We start from the raw sequence: 23,931 nt of genomic DNA, 5'->3' as shown, positions 1-23,931 counted from the left end.
TTTGCATTGTCCTGCTGAAATAAACAAGGCCTTCCCTGAAATAGACGTTGTTTGGAGGGAAGCATATGTTGCTCTAAAACCTTTATATACCTTTCAGCATTCACAGAGCCTTCCAAAACATGCAAGCTGCCCATACCGTATGCACTTATGCACCCCCATACCATCAGAGATGCTGGCTTTTGAACTGAATGCTGATAACATGCTGGAAGGTCTCCCTCCTCTTTAGCCCGGAGGACACGGCGTCCGTGATTTCCAACAAGAATGTCAAATTTGGACTCGTCTGACCATAAAACACTATTCCACTTTGAAATAGTCCATTTTAAATGAGCCTTGGCCAACAGGACACGACGGCGCTTCTGGACCATGTTCACATATGGCTTCCTTTTTGCATGATAGAGCTTTAGTTGGCATCTGCTGATGGCACGGCGGATTGTGTTTACCGACAGTGGTTTCTGAAAGTCTTCCTGGGCCCATTTAGTAATGTCATTGACACAATCATGCCGATGAGTGATGCAGTGTCGTCTGAGAGCCCGAAGACCACGGGCATCCAATAAAGGTCTCCGGCCTTGTCCCTTACGCACAGAGATTTCTCCAGTTTCTCTGAATCTTTTGATGATGTTTTGCACTGTAGATGATGAGATTTGCAAAGCCTTTGCAATTTGACATTGAGGAACATTGTTTTTAAAGTTTTCCACAATTTTTTTACGCAGTCTTTCACAGATTGGAGAGCCTCTGCCCATCTTTACTTCTGAGAGACTCTGCTTCTCTAAGACAAAGCTTTTATAGCTAATCATGTTACAGACCTGATATCAATTAACTTAATTAATCACTAGATGTTCTCCCAGCTGAATCTTTTCAAAACTGCTTGCTTTTTTAGCCATTTGTTGCCCCCGTGCCAACTTTTTTGAGACCTGTAGCAGGCATTAAATTTTAAATGAGCTAATTAAGTGGATAAAAGTGTAAAATTTCTCAGTTTAAACATTTGCTATGTTATCTATGTTCTATTGTGAATAAAATATTGGCTCATGTGATTTGAAAGTCTTTTAGTTTTCATTTTATTAAAATTTAAAAAACGTCCCAACTTTTCCGGAATTCGGGTTGTATATTTCTATATATTACTATAAGTTTCTTAAAGCGAGCTTTAAAATTTATACTTCAAATCTCGCTGTTGAAAAGCAAGAGTTGAATCATTTTACAAATCATTTATTGTAAAATCAAATTGTCAGTGGCAGTTAGCTCTCCATATGTTCACACAGTATGCGTCTGTCTGACACACAGCTCTAGGCCACTCCCCCTTTCCATAAACACATGGACGCAATACTGACGATACACAACGGAAAAGAAACAAACACCCAACGGTACATTCATCAGAACAGTATATTCAAACAGACACAAAGATACACAGAGCAAGCACAGTATGTAAACAACACCGCCTGTCGCTGTATAACGGGTGACACACTTCATCCCTTTGTCAGAGCTACAGATGGGGTGTGTTTTTAAGTGATGGTGCGATGGCCCCTAATACTGGGGGAAATGCCCCTAATCCTTTTTTGAGCTGCACCATGACCCCTGCATTCAACCTAATAAACCAACCCCCAGCAGTCCTAAACACACACACACACACACACACACACTCTTTTTGTCCAAAAAGGGAGCAGATAAGCACTCAGACAATACAAACGCACACACACACACACATAAGAGGGTTTGGAGGGAGGAGGAGACTGCAGAACAGAGGGAAAGGGAGTCCTATTAGCAAATGCATTGGATTCAGCTGCTATATTTGGACCCCCTTAACACCTCATATCACTATTCAAAAGGCCCCCACCCTCTGTGTCCAGTGTGTATGACAGAAAGAGAGAAAAGCTCATAAAAGCATGGCAGCGATGTAAATTATGCACTTTTTTTCTGTGTTAAATGAAGATTGGAGCTGGTTCCCATTGAATAACATAAAAGGTTGGGAGAATAGTATGAGGAAAGAAAGAGATTGTTTTGGCGGAAGTTATAAAATGGCTGTGAACAGAGAAAGAAAACTGAAAAGCTGATGTAGTCTGACACAGATGGAGAAGTCAGGTTGTAAAAGGAGAGAGACAAGAAGAATAGGTTGGATTTAAAGTGACTTTATACTTACTGTAGTGCCGGAGATTATCATATCCTTGTATCCGTACTCGCGCACACGTCAGGTGGAAGTGTGTCTTTGAGCATCCTGCTGCCTGTGCATTTTTTCCACACATCACATGACTGAATGGCACCTTGCTAGAGAAGTAAGTGATCGGGTTTCTCTGGGACTGCAGGAAAAATGGCGGTGGAAGAGGCTGCTGACTATTTTTCACCTGTAAGTACTTTACAAACATGACTGGGAATGGTTGGGAATGACTGGGAATGGGGTATGTTGTTTTAAATAGGCATTTTGGGAATGGTTGGGAAATTAAGGTTGTCGATTGAGAATGCTTGGGATCATGAGATTGTGAAATGCTCTTGCTGTTCATCTGCCTCAACCAAGATTTTGTCCTTCAAACCTTTTATTAACATATTTCTTGAATACATTATATATTTGACACTGCTGGGTAACTTTAAACTCCTCTGCGGGCTAAATGGCACAAAGTCTGATCTGTTGGCTGTTGGTCTCTCTGGGCTAAGATTTCTAGATTTTGTTTGCAGAATCCTGCAGAGATAAAGATCCTCACAGATATCAGAGAACAACTGTTTATTTGAAGTGCGGCTCTATTGTCAAGGTTGAATCACATGCAAAATTAGATCTGCTTCATGTGCGCTGGTGTTATTACCACCATTTTGACATTCATGCTGGTCAGGCACTCCAACTCTACCTTTGCTCTGTGTGTGAATGCATGGGAACACAAGCGCAGAGTGTCCTGGTGCTTAAAAGTTCTTTACCATGTTCACTACTAGACCACTTTATCTAATTTACCTAACAACGCTGTATATATTCATGAGTGTGTGAATCTAACTCTTGAAGATATTGTGACTACAGGGTTTCTATTTTATTGTGATGCTGAGACTGGAGATACTTAGTATTGGATTTGTGTTTATAGAGTGTTTATCTTTAATAACAGTTTAACTTACAGTAACTGCAATAATGGCTATTTTTTTAATTTTAAAGGTAAAGTGATCGATTATGGTAAATAATTTGACTTATTTTAATTTCAGAACAAAGGATATTAATCAGTTCCCAGTAGGTCTTAGGAATGTTATCTTATAAAAATGGGTGAAGTAAGAAACAAAACAGACATGCTGAAAAGGAGGGATTTTAAAACGAAACAACCAAGCAGCTTCATTTGTCGAAATTAATGACAGTCTGAACTGACCAACTCCTATTCAAAAAATAAACCACAAATGGTTCATTCTGACTGTAAATAGCAAAATGTTGTCTCTTCTGTTATTTTTAGGACTGTATCTAGTGGCGTTGATGTTCAGAGGACAGGAATGTGTGTCTGTGTGTGTGTGTAGTCGCCTTGTCTGCAGCCACACTGACGGGTAGTTTTGTTTTTTTGCCGATCGTGCAGTATTTGAGCTCACTGCTTATCTAGGACGTGAAGCGACACTGAGACAGAGAGGCAGAGACGAGAGTATTATTGGGTCAGCTGTTTAACTGCTCTAATTCTTTTATGAACAACAGCTGTACAGACATTAACATTTTGTTTTCAGATGCAGTGTCACATCATTTTTATCAACTATGACCTTTTCTCTTCCCTTTCCTCATGTCTTTCTTTCTTTCAGTCCAGTATCTCTGATGTTTTAATAACAGCTGTACCCTAGAGAAAGTCTTATGTAACTACACTGGGTGTGTGTTTGTGTGTCCGTAACTGTGTGTGTGGTTTAGCACAAAGTGTTTCCACTCTACTGTGCATACTGTACATGCATAGTGTTCACAGAATTTCCCACACTGAAATATTGATGCGTACTATTTTAAAATAGTAAATTCTCCATGCTGAATTATACAGTGTGTGCGTTTATAAAGATTCAGAGCTTGACACTTGACACACAGGTTGTTAGCACTAGGGTTTTTCACACAATGAAAGATGAAGAAACTGTAGGGGAAAAAAGGGCTGGTTAACTTTGGAAAGCGCATAGCATGATACAAACAATCGTTATAAATACCTTAGTAATGTCCTGGCAGTGTAGCAAAACCTGTGTTTAGCAAGTGTTCCACTGTGCATGTCTAAAACAAATACCTCTAAAAATTGTAAAAAAAAAAAAAAAAATTATATATATATAAACCTGTACATGTAAACAATAAAGGTTAACATTAATGGAAAGTAACCCTTAGCACCAGGTTTTCAAGGTGCAACCAAAACTACACTGTGTGTGTGTGTGTGTGTGTGTGTCCATAATGGGACTTCTTAGAGTTTGCACTCAGTCATACATACAGTAAGTCATTTTGCCTAGTTTCTCACAACCTCCCACAGACACCACTTTAATATCTTAGTGAGAAAAAAAGTTTATCCTCTGTTGTTTTTGAGGCATGTATGGTTTTTGTCTAATACTAAGGAGATACAGATGATAGATGAAGAAGAGGATCTCTTCAGATGAAGCTTAACATTTGAAATCACAGAGTTTGAGTGAAGATTGTTATTTGTTTGTGAAGATTGCCAAAGAAATTTATAATTATTCTTGCTGAGTTGTCAATAAATGTATGCTTCGTATATCATTTTATCTCCCGAGTCTTTCTGGTAGAACAGTGTTCAGGTATGGAGTTTTTTTTGTGTTCTCTGATACTGTTTTGTAGGTTTTATGTGAATGTTTAGATGTTGTGGTGTGTGTGCATTGTGTCAGTGCTTTAAGATAACATTGATTTCTGAAGTATAATTTAACACTGACACTGAAAAATTTAAATTCAGCTTTGGGATAAATTACATTTTAAAATATATGTAAATAGAAAACCTTTTTAATGTGAATAATATTTCACAATATGACTTTTACTGTATGTTTGATCAAATATAAATCGGCATAAGAGACTGAGCAGACTTTTCATCTAGAGCTTTCATTATACTTATCGTACAGACACTTAAGACTCTTAATGAGGGGTTAAGAGTCTTGCTCAAGGGCACTGTGATAACAGGACAGGAGGTCATTCCTATTCACTGGCAACCCATGCTTTGGATAAACCTACAACATTTATGTTCAAAATCCAGATTTTATCCATTAGGACACAAACACTCACTTTATTTAATACAGATTTTCTTTGTGATTGTATATATTTGTGTGGATGTGGGTGGGTGGGTGTTATGTTCCCAGCTAGCATCCTCCAGGGAAGGAGTTATGGGTGACAAGCTGGAAAAACTCATTAACTCACAGATAAGAGAGGAAAATCACAAAAAGACCGGCACACACATACAATATCCTTTCTCTCTCAGTCTTTTTATATTGTGTGTGTGAGGGGCAGAATTGTTTACTGTAAGCATTAGCCTCAAAAGCAAAGGCTTCTTTTGCCTTTTAATCCATCATTTCATACAGCACAGACTGTAAGTAATTGATGATACAAGCGCACACTCACACACACACAAAGGTTTTCCCAGTGGAAGAGGTTGAGTAAATGACTAGCTAATGAGCTTAGAGTTCGTTATCAGCCGTGAATCTCATACTAGAATATAGAAGCATGCACACACACCACCACAAAAACACACATTTGTCCTTTTCTGTGCTGTGTGCTCCGGTCGCTAGATGAATATGCATATCATTTATCTCAGTAATATACCAACATAGCCTCTTCTTGTCAAACTCAGTTGAGTTACTTTTGGAAAGTGAGCCTTTCTTTCCAGATCTTCTTGCCAGCGCACACACATTGATGGTAGATATGGGGATGAGTTTGTCCTGGGTTTAGTGAGAACTAAATATAGCCTCTCATTTAGAGGAATTCCCCATGTGAGCGTGTGTCTCAGAGATAACCCTCTCCTATTCTTTATAAAATTGTGTGTGTTTATGTGTGAGTGAGGGAAACTGTATTGAAATTTTGCTGTGTGTCATCTTATGTCAAGTGCAGTGTCCCCGAATCAAACTGAGGCTAACAAAAGAAGACACATGAATGAGGCACACACACATACACTCGTCGAGTTTTCTCCCAAATCCTGCTCTCTTTCTCATATACGCATTAGAAGAGAAAACTCATTCTGAGGGAGAGAACGAAAGATCATGAGGGAAAGTGGGCGGAAACCTGTTTCAGAATAATAGCCGTTATTTAGTGCTCTGTTCCGTATCCATTGAAGAGAGAAGGGCTGTGATATCTGCTGAGAGATGGACTGCCAATTTTTTTAGGTGTTTTGTGCGACTTTGATCATCTGTCATGCTGCGATCGTAGCATTTTCCTGTAGGACGTCGACTGGTAGTGTGTGTGTGTTTGTTTGTGGAGGCAAATGGCACTGAGTAAAGATGGAGTTGGTATGATTTTTTTTTACATTTCTTTGCCTTTCATTGATTTAATATATTTGGTTTGTTTATTCTTGATCAGGATTTGACCTCAGTTGCCCTGGATTTGACCTTTGACCTTGTCAGTGGAATAATGGTCTTCTGCATTTTCTCTCATTACTCGCAGTCGGACAGCAATGCCAGTTACCTGCGGGCAGCGAGGGCAGGGAACCTTGAGAAGGTCCTTGACTACCTGAAGACTGGTGTCGACATCAACATCTGTAATCAGGTATGAATCATTTCTGTTACCATGTGACAGGATGTGACAATATCATCATCATTACTGAGAATGATGGAAGTAAACACTGAAAACATTTCCTGTGTGATAAAATGTCATTTTCATCTGTAGCTGTACTGTGTTTCTGTTCTGTAGATTTTTACTTTCAGAATACACAGATTATCTTCCATATATCTATGATAGGTACGATGTTATAATACTGTTAAAAAGTTTGGGGTCATGAAGATTCCTTTTTGGGAAGAAATTAGTTCTTTTATTCAGCAAGAATGCATTAAATTGATCAAAAGTGACAGTAAAGAGATTTTACAAAATATTTGTTTTAAATAATGCTATTTTTTAACATTATATTCAAATAACTTTCCATTCAAATTATCCTGAGGGTAAAACGTTAAGCAGCACAAGTGTTTTTAACAAAATATAATTGTGCTGTCAAATGATTAATCATGATTAATCGCATCCAGAATTAAAGTTTTTGTGTTCATGATATATGTGTATTACTGTGTATATTTTTTATGTATATATAAACACATACACACAGAATATATTTTACAGTATATATACAGTATATATTTTGAAAATATTTACATGTATATATTTACATTAATATAATTTGTATTATATATAAATATATTTAATATATAAATTCAACATATTTTATTAAATATATACATACGTGTGTGTATTTATATATACATAATAAATATAGTCAGTACACACACATATATTATGTAAACAAAAACTTTTATTTTGGATGCAATTAATCTTGATTAATCGTTTGACAGCACTAATTTATAATAATTAAAAAAATGTTTCTCGAACAAGGAATCAGCATATTAAAATAATTTCTGAAGGATGGAAACTGGAATATTACAATATTACTGTTTTTGCTGCATGTTTGCTTAAATAAGTGCAGCCTTGGTGAGCCTATGACAGACTTATTTAAAAAAGTCTGTGACTCCAAATTTTTGAACAGTATTTTATATGATGATTTTGTAATGGCTTGTAGTGTAACTGATATTAAGGATTTGAGAACTGAAAACTTTGATAATTAGAAAAAAAAATTAAAAATAGAAAAAATAATGTTGCAATCGGTCTTTCTGAAACCATTGAAGTTTTTGCCATGGAAAAAGTGTCACAGTTGTGTGATATATTAATAAAACGCTTGTGTATGTATATATATATATATATATATATATATATATATATATATATATATATATATATAATGAACATTTTTGTTTTTGATTTAATTTTAATTTTAGTTTAAAATAATTGTTTAAAGGGGTCATATGATGCTATTTTAAATATATTTAGTGTGAGTATTTGGTGTAACAGAATATGTTGACATGCTTTAATGTTCAAAAACACATTCTTTTTCAAATACTGTACATTATTGTAGGTCCTCTATGCCCCGCCTCTCTCAAACGCATTGTTTTGTACAAAGTCCCTCCTTCTGACAAGCGCAGTCTGCTCTGATTGGCCAGCAGACCCAGTGCATTGTGATTCGTCGAACATCGCAAGCATTCGTCAGAAATGTAATGCTCCTTTCCATAATCACGAGCTTCATCTTTCAAAATAAATGTAAAGACAGTTAATAATGTCCTTAGTTTTACCATCAGTCCAAACCCGAAAAGGGGAACAGAGTCGCGTGACAGACACAGTGATGAAGTTCGAATGTGTTTGCAGTAAACAAGCCATGGTTTAGACAACTGACTCCACTGTGTGACGGTCTCTCCTCTCTCTCTCTCTCACACACTTTGCCCTAGATACACACAGCATCTCCCTGACATAGCTGCTTCAACACTTACTGCGGTTACTGAATCCACGGCTTCTTTCTTTGCATCCACATTTGAGTGGCATTATGCAGATATTTCCACATAGTGACGTTTTAGGGGCACATGGCAAAATCGTAACTTTGATAAAGAATATCTCTTTGGATTTGAGACTTTATTCTTTGCAACTTTACAGATCTTATTTATGCACCAAGAGCTAGTAACACTCCAAAGAGAAAGAATAAAATGAAATTGCATTGTATGACCCCTTTAATATTCATTTTTCAAATATTTTTCAAAAACGTCTCATTTATCGCAATTATCTGTGACAACGATTACATATGATATTTGTGTATGTTTTTTTTTGTTCACTAGCAGAACCTGCATTTTGTGTTTCAGAATGGGTTGAATGCATTGCACCTGGCATCCAAAGAGGGGCATGTGGACGTGGTGGCCGAGCTGCTTAAATCGGGCGCCAACGTAGATGCAGCAACCAAGGTCAGTTTGACACACACACGGAGCCTCCAGCTGTTTGTATCTGTTTCTGATATCACATGGTGTTCTCTGCTCCTGTGAACATGTTCACACTGGGTATAAAAAGCCTCTAGTGCTGCATTCACATGAAGTGTGTGTGTGGAGGTAAATTACAGGCCAGCAGAAACAACACTACTCTGGCAGAGGGGACAGAATGGTGGCTGGGGGGATGCCAGTGGGACAAAAGTGCCTGTTAGATGGGGTGATACAAACAGGTGGTGGAGAGATTAATCGAGAGATGCCACTCATTCTCTCTCTCTGTTGTTTCTCCATCTACTCTAATCCAGAAAGGAAACACGGCACTGCACATCGCCTCACTGGCGGGACAGGAGGAAGTGGTGAGAGAGCTAGTGACTAATGGGGCCAACGTCAATGCACAGAGCCAGGTACACATTTCAGACTCCACAAACTTTTATATACCCACAAACACATAATCAATGAGTTGGATCATCCAGCTTTTCTGCAAGGCAGCTCACGTACACTCTTAATCTGTTTCTATTTTAGATGACCAGCCAATGAACACCCGAATATACAAACACACACACACACACACACACACACACACACACACACACACACACACACACACACACACACACACACATAAACACTGCTTTAAACTTGAGCTCAGTAAGTTGTGAAGGCCACCTACATTACTGGAGTGCCAGTAATAAAAGTATTTCCTGCACTGAGCTCAACACAGTACATACAGATGTAAACACTGGTAAAAAGAGACATATTCTATTCTTTTGCTGCATTTAATTGTATCTTTTTTTTTGTGGCAGTTCAGATTCTTTTGTGCCAAATAAGTCATAATTAGGTTTTTCATTAGCAGTGATATGTTAATGTGATCTTGGTTGAACAATGTCAACATCATGACCATGTCTGATTTAGTTTCAGTAAATGGAATTAGAGGTAATTTTGTGTAGGAGTTTGTCTAAATTTTTTGTGTGTGTGTGCCAAAGGAGCAAAGAAAGTTACGGTTTGCCATCACAGAACTAATGGCATGTTAATCAGACATTTACACATAAAATGAAAGAAACCAGATATTGAACTCAAAGATAAAGTGCTAAGAAACAAACATGACGATGAAGGGAGGCTGTGTCTGCGTCTCTGCTTGATGCTCCATCATCACAAAGTATTGCCCTCTGCTGCCTGCACTGTCAGCATCTCGGTGTTGCGATGGGAACTGGGTCTGGGTCTATTTCTGGGATTTCAGAAATATTAAGACTGACAGATCTGCCATGGCAACCTGGCTGTCTGGTTACCACAGGAAGGATTCATGCTTCATGCTTATGAAGTAATTCAAATGAAGCTTTTCACTTCTGATTGATTTGTCTTTGCTGGGAGGAGGGGATGGGTTGCTCAGCAGAATGGAGCTGTGTCAAGTTAATAGAGCAAACGAGACACTGAGTTTTGTTCAAATCTCTAGTGTCTGTTTGATGGTTTACAGTTTATATATATATATATATATATATATATATATATATATATATATATATATATATATATATATAGCTAGCATAGGTCATCTTGAAATATAACTTTATAACATTTTCAGTATTAAAAATAATAAAATGGGGGATATACATTTTATACTTTTTAAATGCATTAATGTCAAGGCACATTTATTTATATAGCACTTTTAACTAGATTGTGTCAAAGCAGCTTTACAGTATCAAAATAGGAAAATAGTGTGTCTATGCAAAAGGACAATAGTAAACACTCAATTTTCATTTAAAGGCAGTTCATCATTCAGTGATGTCATCGTCCAGCTCAGTTCAGTTTAAATACTATCTGTACAATAAGGGTTGAAGATATCACTGGAAATTAAGTGTACCCAGCTAAGCAAACCAGAGGCGACAAGGAAACAAAACTCCATCGGTGACAGAATGGAGAAAAAAACCTTGGGAGAAACCAGGCTCAGTCGGGGGCCAGTTCTTCTCCGGTCAGATGAACCAGCAGATTGATCCATGCTGCAGCATGTAATGTAACATTAATGTAATGTTTGTTTCAGAATGGCTTTACCCCACTCTACATGGCTGCACAGGAAAACCATCTGGATGTGGTGCGCTTCCTCCTGGAGAACAACTCCAGCCAAAGCATTGCCACAGAGGTTTGTGTGTGTATCTTTTATTGATTATTGAGGTGAGCCAGAGTGACCTTCAGCAGTTCACAGATAAGTGCTTCCTACTCCTCACATTCTTTTTTTCACACAATATAGTATATATATATATATATATATATATATATATATATATATATATATATATATATATATATGTATGTGTTAATTTGAACAAAAATGCAGTAATACTGTGAATTTTAAAACCTTATTTATTCTTGTGATGGCAAAGCTGAACTTCAGTGTTCAGTGTTGCATGATCTTTCAGAAATCACATTAGTGTTTACAAATGGAATGGTATATATTGTAAAACAAAATACAGTAATAAATGTAAAATTATATATATGAATTAATAATTAAGCCTGTTTGTCTTCCTCTCTGTAGGATGGTTTTACGCCGTTAGCAGTAGCCCTGCAGCAGGGTCATGATCAGGTGGTTTCTCTGTTATTAGAGAATGACACAAAAGGTAAAGTCCGTCTGCCTGCACTCCACATTGCAGCCCGCAAGGACGACACCAAATCTGCAGCTCTGCTTCTTCAGAATGACCACAATGCGGATGTTGAGTCCAAGGTCTGTCTGAAAGTCCATTACTCACAATTTTGTTCTCTCTGTCTATCACTAAATCTTACAGAAACAACATTTTGCTTTTCAAATATATGTACACACACACACACACACACACTTCACCCATATCTTTTGACATATTTTATAATGTAATCTAGAGCAGTTTTTCATATGCTCTGTCCATATGTTTTGATTTTAAATGCGATTTGTGTTATTTTTATCCTCTAACTCACTCACCCACACTTAGTCCTGTCTTTAGTTTTTGTTCTGGTTTACCTGTCAGTGTTCACTAACTGGCCATTCTCTCCTTTCCTCACATCTCAACGTAGATGATGGTGAATAGAATGACAGAGGTATAGCCACGATAAACATTAAGCACATCAAGCTGTTGACCCCTACCTCCACCCCTGCTTTGCCTAGAACACCCCCTGTGTTGTTCCCACCCTTGTTGTACCATGTCTATTTCTGTATCATTTCCTGTTTTCTCTTCTCTTATTCGCTATGTGCCCTCCCTCTCTGGGGATGGAGGAATGAGACCATGCTTTGGGTGGAGAGCTGAAGCATGTTTTGATTTCTGCAGCTACAGGCCGGGGTTCCACATCTAAACATTCAGCTTTCTGATTGGTGAAAAGAGTTTTGTGTCAGTGGTGGTGTGTGGTTGCTAGTACTGATGTTAATATCAGTAAATAGAAACTGGTAGTGTTCCAGTTTTTAGAGCCCTTTGACTAGATATTGTTTGTAGAGAGGTTTTCATCTCAACATGTGAAGTAAAATAGCACTAGAGCTAGTCTACTTTTGCTGGACAATATGTAGATCAAACATGATTGTTATAGTTCACATTTAAGGGACACCATTATATCATAACAAGAGTTTTCTTTAATCAGGCTTAAAATATTGATCTTGTCCTCCATAATTAAATGCTCCTTTTCAATTATAATTGCCACCACCTTCATTTTTCAATCATCAGTTGATTGTGAAAGAAATAGTTAGAATTTAATAATTTGTCTATATTGCAGGAATTAAAATTCCATTTGTCAAACCATTTAATGACTCTAAAATTTACAGTCTTAAAGACCTATTACAGTTTAAATATACTATAAAATATTCACAAACTTTTTGTTTTTGAAACAAAACTATTTACTATTTAACTATTATAAAAAAACTGGCTTGATTTTCTCATGCAAAATGGGAATAATTGCAGTAGAGTATTTTGGACTGAAAATGTTTCAAATGTTTGTGAAAGTTCATCTGGCCTTTTCAAGATGAAGAGAAGAGCACTGCATTATGCAAATGTTCACTGGCACATCCTGCTACTGTATAAGTGAGCAAATGGTACATTTTAAGTTTGACCTTTTAAACAGCTTTTATTACTCACTGGATGTACCATGTTGATCCTTTGAGCATTAGATGTTGTGAGACATCTATTCATTTGGTTTGGCTGTGAAAGAGGAACCCGGCTGGCCAGCTGCAGAGATGAGATGGTCTGGTAGTTTAGTCCTCCCTCTCTGGGGCTTGTGCATGGGCCTTTAGACAAATACCTCCCTCGATTTCAGTTAAACAGCTGGAAATCTCGCAGTTTAGAATTGTTGCAATGTTGCAAAAAGAATCTGCACATGTGCATGGTCAGGATTGCCAACACGGCAAGCAACAGCAGTTTGGCCTTGTAGATTTATAGTTCACAGTTTTGCATGATAGAGAACATTGCTTAATTGCAAAATAACAACCACATGTAAAGAGCAAAGTGCCATGTCCATGAATTTGAAACATTTCAAGGGTTTTCTGAGTGAATAGAAATGTGAATTCATTGACCATGATGACTGTATTGTGATAATCTATGAGAATGTTCATTCCGTTCTCCTCATAGGTGACAGTATGTGTTGTCTCCTGTCTATAGTTAGTTCTGTAAATATCACAGTCTATTACTGTGCAGCTGGAAATGTTTTTCCATTCATGCCTGTGGCTAATAATTACAATAATTCCCCTCAAAATGGGTGGAGCCCCGTTCCTTTGGAGATGAGAGAGCAAACAGAGGCGGGGAAGGGCTATGCTGAGCACCACCTGCTTTGTGTCGGATTATTGGCTAATTGAGATGGAAATCTCCATGACTGGAAGGCCTTTACTGCAATGCAGCCTACCGAACACCTCCATCTCGCTTTGACAGCTGCCCTTTCATATTCAGAATGTTTTTATATTATATAAAAAGTTTATTTTTACGTATTTATTAATAGAATGTAAAGAAAACAAATTAAATAATTTGTGATAATTTGTAATGGGGCTATATAATTTTATTTAGCCATTAAAGAGAGGATCATAATTAGTAGCAAGAGAACACAGATAATCCCAAGTATAAACAAGCACGGGAAGCTAAATGGACTCATAAATAATTGTTTAACAATTCTGCTCTTTGTCTTTCTTGTCATCAGAGCGGTTTCACTCCTCTCCACATTGCTGCCCACTATGGAAACATCAACGTAGCAACACTACTGTTAAATAGAGGAGCAGCAGTGGACTTCATGGCAAGGGTGAGATCACAGCACCATCTACTGCTTCAGTGGACCAATTTGAACAGTTTAAAGGGAAATTATCCTCCGAAATCTGTTAAAATCTTATCCAGATCTTTGACTTTATGCTAATTATTTGGAATACACAGTTTTGAATATACCATTATAGGGGAACTGATTTCATTCAAAATGCATCAAGACTTCATGTTCAAGTTTCAGTATGACTGTGGTCATGCAGTTCCTCTGATATATATGTCAAATAGGGGCAGTATTGCATTAATGTTGTAGCATTATCACCAGACTCCAGCCTAAAATGCTCCTTAAGTGTTTTGATATATGAGCTAAATGATCTGCCTAAGGCTCTTTGTGAGCTCGCGTGTGTGTGTGTGTGTGTGTGTGTGTGTGTACGTCTGCCAAATGCCCTCTCGGCTGATCTCTCTAAGCTGTCATATGGCCGACTCAGTCTAAACAATCTCAAGTATAAATCTGCTGCAGCCTGGGGGTCACATGCACATGGTCGCAATGCATCTCATATGCCATTCAGAATATTTTGTATTCTTTCAAAGAAATATTATTATTGTTATTTTGATTTAATATCTGTGGATTGTGTTTGTAACTATCTCTCTTGTATTTGTGGTGTGTCCTATGGTGTTTGTGTGGGTTGCATACAGAATGACATCACTCCACTGCATGTGGCGGCTAAGAGAGGGAATGGAAACATGGTTAAGTTGCTGCTGGACCGTGGAGCAAAAATTGATGCCAAGACCAAGGTAACACACACACACATTTAAGTGTATGCTATGCTACAAATTACCACAAGTTAAACTACCATTGTGTGGGGCCATAAAGATTTTTTAAATGTTTTTGAAGAATGTTTTAACATGTTTAAAGAAAAAAAATTACAATAAAAACAGTAATATTGCAAAATATTTAAAATAACCGTTTTCTGTTTTAATATATATTTCATGCAATGCATGTAATTTATATCTGATGGCAAAGCTGAATGTTCATTACTACAGTTTTCAGTGTCACATGATCCTTCAGATATTATTCAGATATGCTGTTTTGGAGCTCAAGAAACATTATGTTATGCATATTGTTTTGCTTAATATAGTCAATGTTAATAATTTTTTGTGGAAGCTTTTTTTTCAGGATTCTTAGATTTTTCTATTGAACCCTCCCCCCAGCATTTATGTAAAATGGAAATCCTTTTAACATTATAAAGTTATTTATTGTCTCGTCAATTTAAACTAATTTCTGTCATTTAAATGTATCTATTTTGAATAAAAGTATTAATTTATTTAAAAAATCCCCACAAATCTAATCTTTGTGACCACAAACTTAAATGTGCAACTATGGAAATGGACATATAAAATAAACCTTTAGTATAGGAATAAAAAGACTTTTGCCAAAATGAATCTGTGATTCAGCCAGCTTAACCTTAAGGAAAATGTCAGGCAGCTTCTAAGGATGTTCCTGCAGTTATATATAGTAGCTCACCCTTTGACCTTTTTGACCTCAGTGATATCACAGATGAGCGCAAGCTTCAGAGAACATTATACACCTTGTTAATACTGTATGTCAACATTAGCTTAGAATTCCTGTAAGGGCACCCAATAAAATTTGGTGACTCAAAATTAAATTAAATTAATATCAATAAATATATTTCAATAAATAAATAAAGTGTTGGTGCATCAGTAAAGGTAACTCTCAGGCAAGATCCAAAACAAGGATACTTTATACTGCCTAAAGTTGAATAGCTTTGCAAGAAATATCAAGCAGGTCAGCATATAGTATTAGTGGAGGATCTGGAGGTGCTGAGGTTTGTCTGTGGTATCAGCTGTTCTAAAGAGTATGATCTCAGAGGGTACGTTTTTTAATATTATGTAACATTTTATCTTTGTGTTTGCCTGTGTGTGTAAAGGATGGTTTAACCCCTCTGCATTGTGGCGCACGCAGTGGACATGAGCAGGTTGTTGAGATGCTGCTGGACAGGGGAGCTCCCATCTTGTCCAAAACGAAAGTAAGACCTCTGCTTCTCTGACCTCAAGAATTACTTTGCCTCTATGTGTGTGTGGGGGTATTCTTGATCGCTGATTTACCCATACTTTCTGCACATGCTTAAGACTGCCCTCATGTGGCTATTATTTTTTACAGAAGTGACATGTTTATCAGGCCCTCTTTGCTATCAGAATTTCTCCTGACTGCAGGAATCTGAAATCTCACCATAGATTTTGCCAAAGCATATATATTGGTTTAATTAAAAAAATATTTTTTTAATTAATTTTTGTAATCTATTAGCATTATTCATGTTAAATGTCCATTGCTATTTTTTGGTTTGCTATAGAACGGTCTGTCTCCGCTGCACATGGCGACCCAAGGGGATCACCTGAACTGTGTCCAGCTGCTCCTTCAGCACAATGCTCCCGTGGATGATGTCACCAACGATTACCTGACGGCACTGCACGTGGCCGCTCACTGCGGACATTACAAAGTTGCTAAAGTCATCGTGGATAAGAAGGCCAACCCTAACGCTAAAGCCCTGGTGAGAGCAGAGAGAAAAAGAGAGCCATACACATTCAAATTTAGAAAATATCCTCTCGCTGTTTTCTTTTCTTTCTGCATTTCATTCTTGGATTGACTGGGTTCATTTTCCTCTGTAAACAGATGCAGCTATATGAATGTTAATCTTTCGCTTCACAATGTGTGAGACAAAAACACAGTTGTTGCAGGGAGGGTGACACAATGTGAGCATGTTGCCATAGTAATACTGAGACATGCTTATGACAGGTTAAAAATAAACCTGAACCTTAGAAATAACTTGATCTGCATTTAAAACAGATCAAGTGAACATTAGCACACAGCTTAATTACACAATACAGTGGGTTCGATCAACCAGAGGAAGGTTTTTGTGGTTCTCCACTTCTGGTAAAGGTGGGTGTGGTGGCATCTCAGTCAAGCAGAGCATGTTTGTTTCTACATCCACAGAACGGTTTCACACCGCTTCATATTGCCTGTAAGAAGAACCGAACGAAGGTGATGGAACTGCTGCTGAAACACGGGGCATCAATGCAGGCAGTCACTGAGGTGAGAGAAATATGAGGATTGGATGTTTATTAATAACTTATGTGATATGATATCGTACCAGAAAAGAACTAAAAATGAGTTTAATGTTCACAGTTTTAGTGTATATGCTTGGAAAACATAATAGCACAAGCAGTGTTATATATGTTTCAGTGTTTGTTTGTGTTTTGTTTGGATGTTTTAGTCGGGGTTGACGCCCATCCATGTTGCTGCATTTATGGGTCATGAGAACATAGTGAAACAGCTCACACATCATGGAGCCTCACCCAACACCACCAACGTGGTACGTTTCCTCTTTAAGTACAGTGTCACTCACAGATACAGTATCTGTACTGTGGGTCATTCTGTGAAACTTAACTTTTACTTTTGTAAATACAGTTCTATCATTATAAACATTCTGTCAGACATTTTATTCTGCTTTAATAAAATGTTTTTTTCTTAAATGTGATTGTAGTTTGAATGAGAAAATCAATACAAAATGTACTTGTGGGAAAGTTTTGGTTAAAATGTATTAAAGAAAATATGATTGTTTTCCTTATATCGATTTGAATTTATAATGGCTATACTGGAATAATGAATAATATATTTTTATCCTTCTTTAATTTTTTTTCATAAAAAATATTACATCACAATATTATTATGTAATAATGAGTTTAAAATGCATTTTGAATTAATATATTAAAGCTTACAACTCACAAGCACATCATCAAATATTTTGTTGTAGAGAGGTGAAACAGCATTGCACATGGCAGCAAGAGCCGGCCAGGCTGATGTTGTCAGATACCTGCTACAGAATGGTGCTAAAGTGGACATCAAAGCCAAGGTGAGACACACCTTAGCACAAATTTGAATAAACCACTGTCCACATCCCATCACACACACGATTAGAACATGACAGATGAGCAGTTTTGCCTACCATTGCTCTGTCTCTCTCTTTCACTCTCTATTTCCATAATGACAATTTCTAGGATGACCAAACAGCCCTGCATATAGCTAGCCGGCTGGGAAAATTGGAGATTGTGCAGCAGTTGCTGCAGAAGGGGGCGTTACCCAATGCCGCCACCACCTCTGGCTACACCCCTGTCCACCTCGCCGCCCGTGAGGGTCACCAGGAGATAGCAGCACTCCTGCTGGAGCAGGGAACATCCCTGTCTGCAACAACTAAGGTGTGTGTGTGTGTGTGTGTACTACGTAATCACTTTGACCACATTGAACATTTGGAATTTAAATGTGGATATTAGTAAAGTTTTAGGATTTTGAAAAAGTAAATGAATAAAAGTCATTATGTAAAATGAAGAAAACATACATCACTGTCTGGTGTCACTACAAGAAACTGATACTTTTATTTAGTGAATATGCATTAAATTGAACAAAAGACATTTATCATTTTATGAAAGATTTCGGTTTCAGATAAATAAATGACTTTCTATTTATCATATACTCCTGAAAAAAGTATTATGTTTTACACAAAAGTATTGATTAATATAGCAGCACAACTGTTTTCAGCATCGATAATAATAAGAAATGTTTTTTGAGTACCAAGTCAGAATATTGATGATTTCTGAAGGATCATGTGACACTAAAGACTGGCTGCTGAAAATTCAGCTTTCCCATCACAGGAATTACAGTGTAAAATATATTAAATAGAAAACAATATTACTGTTTTTATAAATAAAGAGACAAAGTGAACTTTAGAGACTTCTGTCAAAAACATTTTCTGGACTCCACTATATGTGTTTTGTGTGCATAGTGCTTTATTGTCCTTACTCTGTCATAATGAAAATAGCATAAATATGCATCTTTTCTTTTTATTGTTTGTTTGTTCTCTGTCCTTCTTTCATTACCACATATACATCCACAGAAAGGATTCACTCCCCTGCATGTGGCTGCAAAGTATGGGCAGTTGGAAGTAGCCAATCTTCTGCTGCAGAAGAAAGCTGCTCCAGATGCAGCAGGAAAGGTTGGTGACCAAAAGCAAACATTATTCACACAGTTACATGCACAAGCACATTTAAAAATATGCCCATTTATGCATGGTGGTTTACATTTCTTTACATAACACAGCTTTGTCCTGTCCCAAAATTTGATGTAGACATCACTCATGGTTGTTCGTGTGGTGTCCCATTTGACATAAATAGGGCATTGGTAAAACATTTACTGTACTGTAAAGAAACACTTGTGTCTGCTTACAAAAAACAGTGAGAGAACATTAAATATAAAAGCTATTTTTGAATGGCCTTAGATAAAGAAACCTGATTTTTGTAGCCAGATGGTGTAGTTACAACATTGACCAGCAGCTAACTGGGCCAAGATAACCAGCCAAACCATGACTCCTTAGACCACAAGGGCCAAGGGCGTCATTTGGGACAGGGCCTTCAATTGTCTCCGTCTGTTCATCTGTGTCAACCTCTCCCCAAATGGTTCCTCCTCACTATTCTTGCACTACAAAGTATGACTGTCATAACTAGCTTTATTGAAAGATATATATTTACAGAGCTGACCAATTTTGCTGTGTTTCCAGTGTTATTAAGTCAGCTGTGTTGTCATGAGGGTCTGGTTTCCTTAAAATAGATTATTCTTTTTAATAAATACAACGGTGCAGATATGAAATTATGACATAGGAGCCTAATGGAGTAGGTTACCCCAAAATTTTATTTTTGCTGAAAATGTACATACCCTCCGATCTTTTGGCAAAATATTTGGAGAAATTTAGCATTTGATCACTTGCTCCCCTGTGGATCCTCTGCAGTGAATGGGTGCCGTCAGAATTAGAGTCCAAACAGCTGATAAATACATCATAATAATCTATAATTAATACACACGACTACAGTCCATCAGTTAATGCCTTGTGAAGTGAAAAGCTTCATCTTTGTTAGAAACAAATCCATCAAGGCATCTTTTAACTTATATGTTTTGCTTAAGGTAAAAATATGAATTATTATGGATTATAGACTCATATTTTGTCCAGAAGAAAGGGTCTAAAGTTAAAATGTTTTAATGATGCACTTGTTACTTATAAATACATAGCTTTTTTGCTTTAGACATTAACTGATGGACTGGAGTTGTTTGGATTATTGTGATGTTTTTATCAGCTGTTTGGACTCTCATTCTGACGGCACCCATTAACTCCAGAGGATCAGTTGGTGAGCAAGTAATGATTAATGCTAAAAAACACATCTACATCTTGGATGGTCTAAGGGTAAGTACATGCCATAAAATTAATTTTTGGGTGAACTATTCCCTTTAATCTGTGTTAAGCAAAGGCACACTCATCCTGTGAAAGTGTTTTTTCATGTCATACTATATGTGAACTCATGCTGCTATCTTAATTTGGTTTGCTGGAATTTCTTCTCTCTAACTTTAACATGGTGTGTTTGTGTGTGTGTGTGTGTGTGTGCACACTTACCATGTGCACACTCATGTACTGTATGTGCTGGCATACATGCATGCGTCCTGTGTTTGTTTATGTGTGTGTGCATGCTGGTGTTTGTTATCGTGCTTGGGTCTGTGTGTATATTATAGACTGGGTTAACACCGCTGCATGTGGCTGCTCACTATGATAATCAGAAAGTGGCTCTGTTACTGCTGGACCAGGGAGCATCTCCTCATTCTGCTGCGAAGGTACATACACTCTCCAACCCACCGAGGCTGGGTTGCTGGATTAACCCTTTCGTGCTGTTTGCCATTGAAATCTAGAGTGGCTATTATTGACCTTACAAGATCACATCTCAAGAGGCACAATGTGCTGTTTGTGATTTGTTGCCATGTACAGATCACATCTGTGCAGGAAGTTTTATGCTAAAAAGTTTGTTAAATTGCAGTATATCTGATAAACTCTAAGTAAATTAAACTACATTAACTCAAAATGACACAAAACAGCACGGAAGAGTTGTTAAACAGGCTATATTCTAACACTGAGCTCTGCAAAAATCTTTTTTAATCATTATTTTTAGTTTGCGGTCCAGTAAACAATGAATAAAAACCCATTATTTCTACATAATTTTAACTGAGAAACAACATTTTTAACGAATTTGTCTTGTATAAAGTATGCTTTTCTTACCTTATTTTGAAACAGTTTTTATTCGTTTTAAGCAAGTCTCACTTCATTTTGTTTGGAGTTCGTAAATGGACATTGTAATGGGAAAAATTTCATTTGAGGAAAAAAGATATTTCAATGTTTTTGCATTTGTTGCAAAAGTTTCCATTTTTTTTTTTATAATTAGTTTTTTTTTTAAACTAATTTAAACTTTTTTTTCAGTGATTGTGCCTTTAATTTAGATTAGGCCAGTGTTCAGCAAATGTAAAAGGACTGAAATACTATTATTCCTGCAATCTCATATTTTTTCCATCATCATGTCCTTTTAGTGACTCTGCATGCTTGATTAATGTAAAAAAAAAAAATGCTAAATTGATCTTGTTTTAGCAGCTTTAGATGTTTTTATAGAAAACAAGACAAAAGTACGGAAGTTCTAAGCGGCCATGCATTATAATTTTTTTCCTTTTTGTTTTCTCGTTATAACGACTTAATTTTCTCGTTATCTCGACATAACGAAAGTCGTTTTCTCGTTATAACGACTTATTTTTCTCGTTATCTTGACATAACTAAAGTTTGTTTTCTCGTTATAACGACATGACAGTTTTACTGTTGCTATAGTAACGAACTCAACTTTGACAGGCATCTGATGGACCATGCAGGCGCTCTTACTGTAGCATATATTTCAGCAAATTTTGCTTCGCCTAGGTAATAACGTCTACAATACTGTACATAAATAAAGGCTGATCAATCACTGTTGATTTTTCCATAGACAGTACACCAAAGGTTTTGTTTTTGTAAGTAACATGTTTAAATGGCAACACCGCGAACACAGACGGAGTGCCTTCAGAAGGATGCAGAACTATTCTAAGATCTTGAGCTGCTTGGATTAAACTCACTTTTAATTTTCCATTTATTTGAAATAAAAATATACATAATTTGTAATTTTTATTAGTCATTATATGCTGTGGCAGATATCATGTGCGTTACAAGCTTCTGTTTGAAAAGATCGTTCATGTGCAGTGTATGTGTGTGTGTGCAGAAAAAAACGATTACAACATTGTAGAACAAAACTGAATTAAATTAGCCTATGCATTTTACATATACATCACATTTCTCATCAATATGGTTAACAATAAAGATTAATAATAAGGAAAAGAAGCACATCACAAATAGCCTACATTGTTAAATCCCGACCTACTGTAGATAAACAGAACATCTCTGCTTATTACCTACCTAATCATGTGCCTAAAAGAAGCACAAATAAAGATATAGGTGCAAACAGAATACAGTGACATCAACCTTGGTTTTGATAAGCAGTTATTTTATGACCCAGAACGCGTTGGTGAAACTCATGCATCTAGCAAGAACTTAATACACAAAATAATCATATTGATTAAAGCAATTAACATTTATGAATTAATTAAATGTCAGTAATGAACAAGACTGCACAAATTATAGCGATCACGAGGAAGGTCCGCGTACAGTAAAGTGGACAGTGTACAACACCCCATCAGTTATACTCAGGTCTATAGTGCCACCTGCTGGCGCAGTCTTGTAACTTATTAAAAAAAATTAGACATGTGGAGATAACGATCAAATTAACTCGTTATAACGAGAAAACGACTTTTGTTATTTCGAGATAACGAGAAAATTAAGTCGTTATAACAAGAAAACAAAAAGGAAAAAAAATATAAAGAATGGTCGCTTAGAACTTCCGTACAAAAGTAAGGATTAACTATATGATTTTGCAATTCCAAAATTCATGGCTTGCATTTTCCCAGAGTTATCTAGAGTAGTATTAACATAGTCCATAGTCATCATGGTAACAGGCTAGGAATTTGAGGGGAGTGAAGTGCTTGGTTCCTTCTGACAATCTCTGTTTTGCTAAATTTGAGAAATGCTGATTGGTTTGTGTACTCAAGTCAAAAGTACTAGAAAAAAAAAAGAAAAGGTAAATGCATGCCTGCATAGTATTTATTATCTTTTTTTATTCTGTATCTTTCATCTTGTTTCTCTCTCGTTCTCTCTAGAATGGCTACACACCTCTCCATATCGCAGCTAAGAAGAATCAGTTGGAGATTGGGACAACGTTGCTGGAGTATGGGGCAGAGTGTAACACAGTGACCCGTCAGGGCATCAGCCCCCTCCACCTCGCTGCACAGGAGGGCAGTATGGACCTTGTGTCCCTGCTGCTCACCAAACAGGCTAATGTTAATATGGGCAATAAGGTAAACATACTTACACATGCATATTACACATACACACAGCACACGGTTGAGAATAAGTATTAGTTTGTCTCACAGTGTGTGTTTGTTAAAACAGAGCGGTCTCACACCGCTGCACCTGGCTGCACAGGATGACAGGTCAGGCGTTGTTGAAGTGCTGTTGAACAATGGAGCAGAAATTGATGCCCAAACCAAGGTCAGGGTTCAGGTTTTATGGTGTTTCCATAGATTAAACGGTTCATTGTGGACTATACTGCGCATCTGTATCAGTGTCTGATATTCTCTTGTTTGTCATATTCTCCTAATAGAGTGGATACACTCCGTTGCATGTGGCTTGCCACTATGGCAACATGAAGATGGCAGACTTCCTGTTAGAGAATCAGGCCAAGCCTAATGCCAAAACAAAGGTATGTCTGTTTGTAGCTTGTC

The 23,931-nt window shown here is 37.0% G+C and overlaps 1 protein-coding gene across 11 annotated transcripts in view; it reads left to right on the top strand.

The window, feature by feature from the left end:
* ank3a (ankyrin 3a) overlaps positions 1-23,931 on the top strand; it is an 88,668-nt gene that overhangs the window by 12,605 nt on the left and 52,132 nt on the right. For 7 of the 11 annotated variants that reach the window (XR_009424999.1, XM_059520164.1, XM_059520160.1 and 4 more), the window contains exons 2-20: positions 6,551-6,652; positions 8,833-8,931; positions 9,255-9,353; positions 10,985-11,083; positions 11,477-11,662; positions 11,986-12,009; positions 14,080-14,178; positions 14,829-14,927; positions 16,082-16,180; positions 16,505-16,702; positions 17,146-17,244; positions 17,426-17,524; positions 17,966-18,064; positions 18,210-18,407; positions 19,103-19,201; positions 20,764-20,862; positions 23,308-23,505; positions 23,600-23,698; positions 23,811-23,909. Coding sequence is in view for 10 of the 11 variants with exons in the window: in XM_059520164.1 (XP_059376147.1) it covers positions 6,551-6,652; positions 8,833-8,931; positions 9,255-9,353; positions 10,985-11,083; positions 11,477-11,662; positions 11,986-12,009; positions 14,080-14,178; positions 14,829-14,927; positions 16,082-16,180; positions 16,505-16,702; positions 17,146-17,244; positions 17,426-17,524; positions 17,966-18,064; positions 18,210-18,407; positions 19,103-19,201; positions 20,764-20,862; positions 23,308-23,505; positions 23,600-23,698; positions 23,811-23,909 (2,193 nt within the window). In the remaining variant the exon portion in view is untranslated. The remainder of the gene's footprint in view (positions 1-6,550; positions 6,653-8,832; positions 8,932-9,254; positions 9,354-10,984; positions 11,084-11,476; positions 11,663-11,985; positions 12,010-14,079; positions 14,179-14,828; positions 14,928-16,081; positions 16,181-16,504; positions 16,703-17,145; positions 17,245-17,425; positions 17,525-17,965; positions 18,065-18,209; positions 18,408-19,102; positions 19,202-20,763; positions 20,863-23,307; positions 23,506-23,599; positions 23,699-23,810; positions 23,910-23,931) is intronic. The other 4 variants (XM_059520163.1, XM_059520161.1, XM_059520170.1 and 1 more) reach the window with 2 other exon arrangements.

This window comes from Carassius carassius, chromosome 32 (genome assembly GCF_963082965.1).
Source record: "Carassius carassius chromosome 32, fCarCar2.1, whole genome shotgun sequence".
Classification (NCBI taxonomy): domain Eukaryota; kingdom Metazoa; phylum Chordata; class Actinopteri; order Cypriniformes; family Cyprinidae; genus Carassius; species Carassius carassius.
The sequence above is the reverse complement of the archived record's forward strand: the minus strand, read 5'-3'. Positions and strand labels throughout refer to the sequence as shown.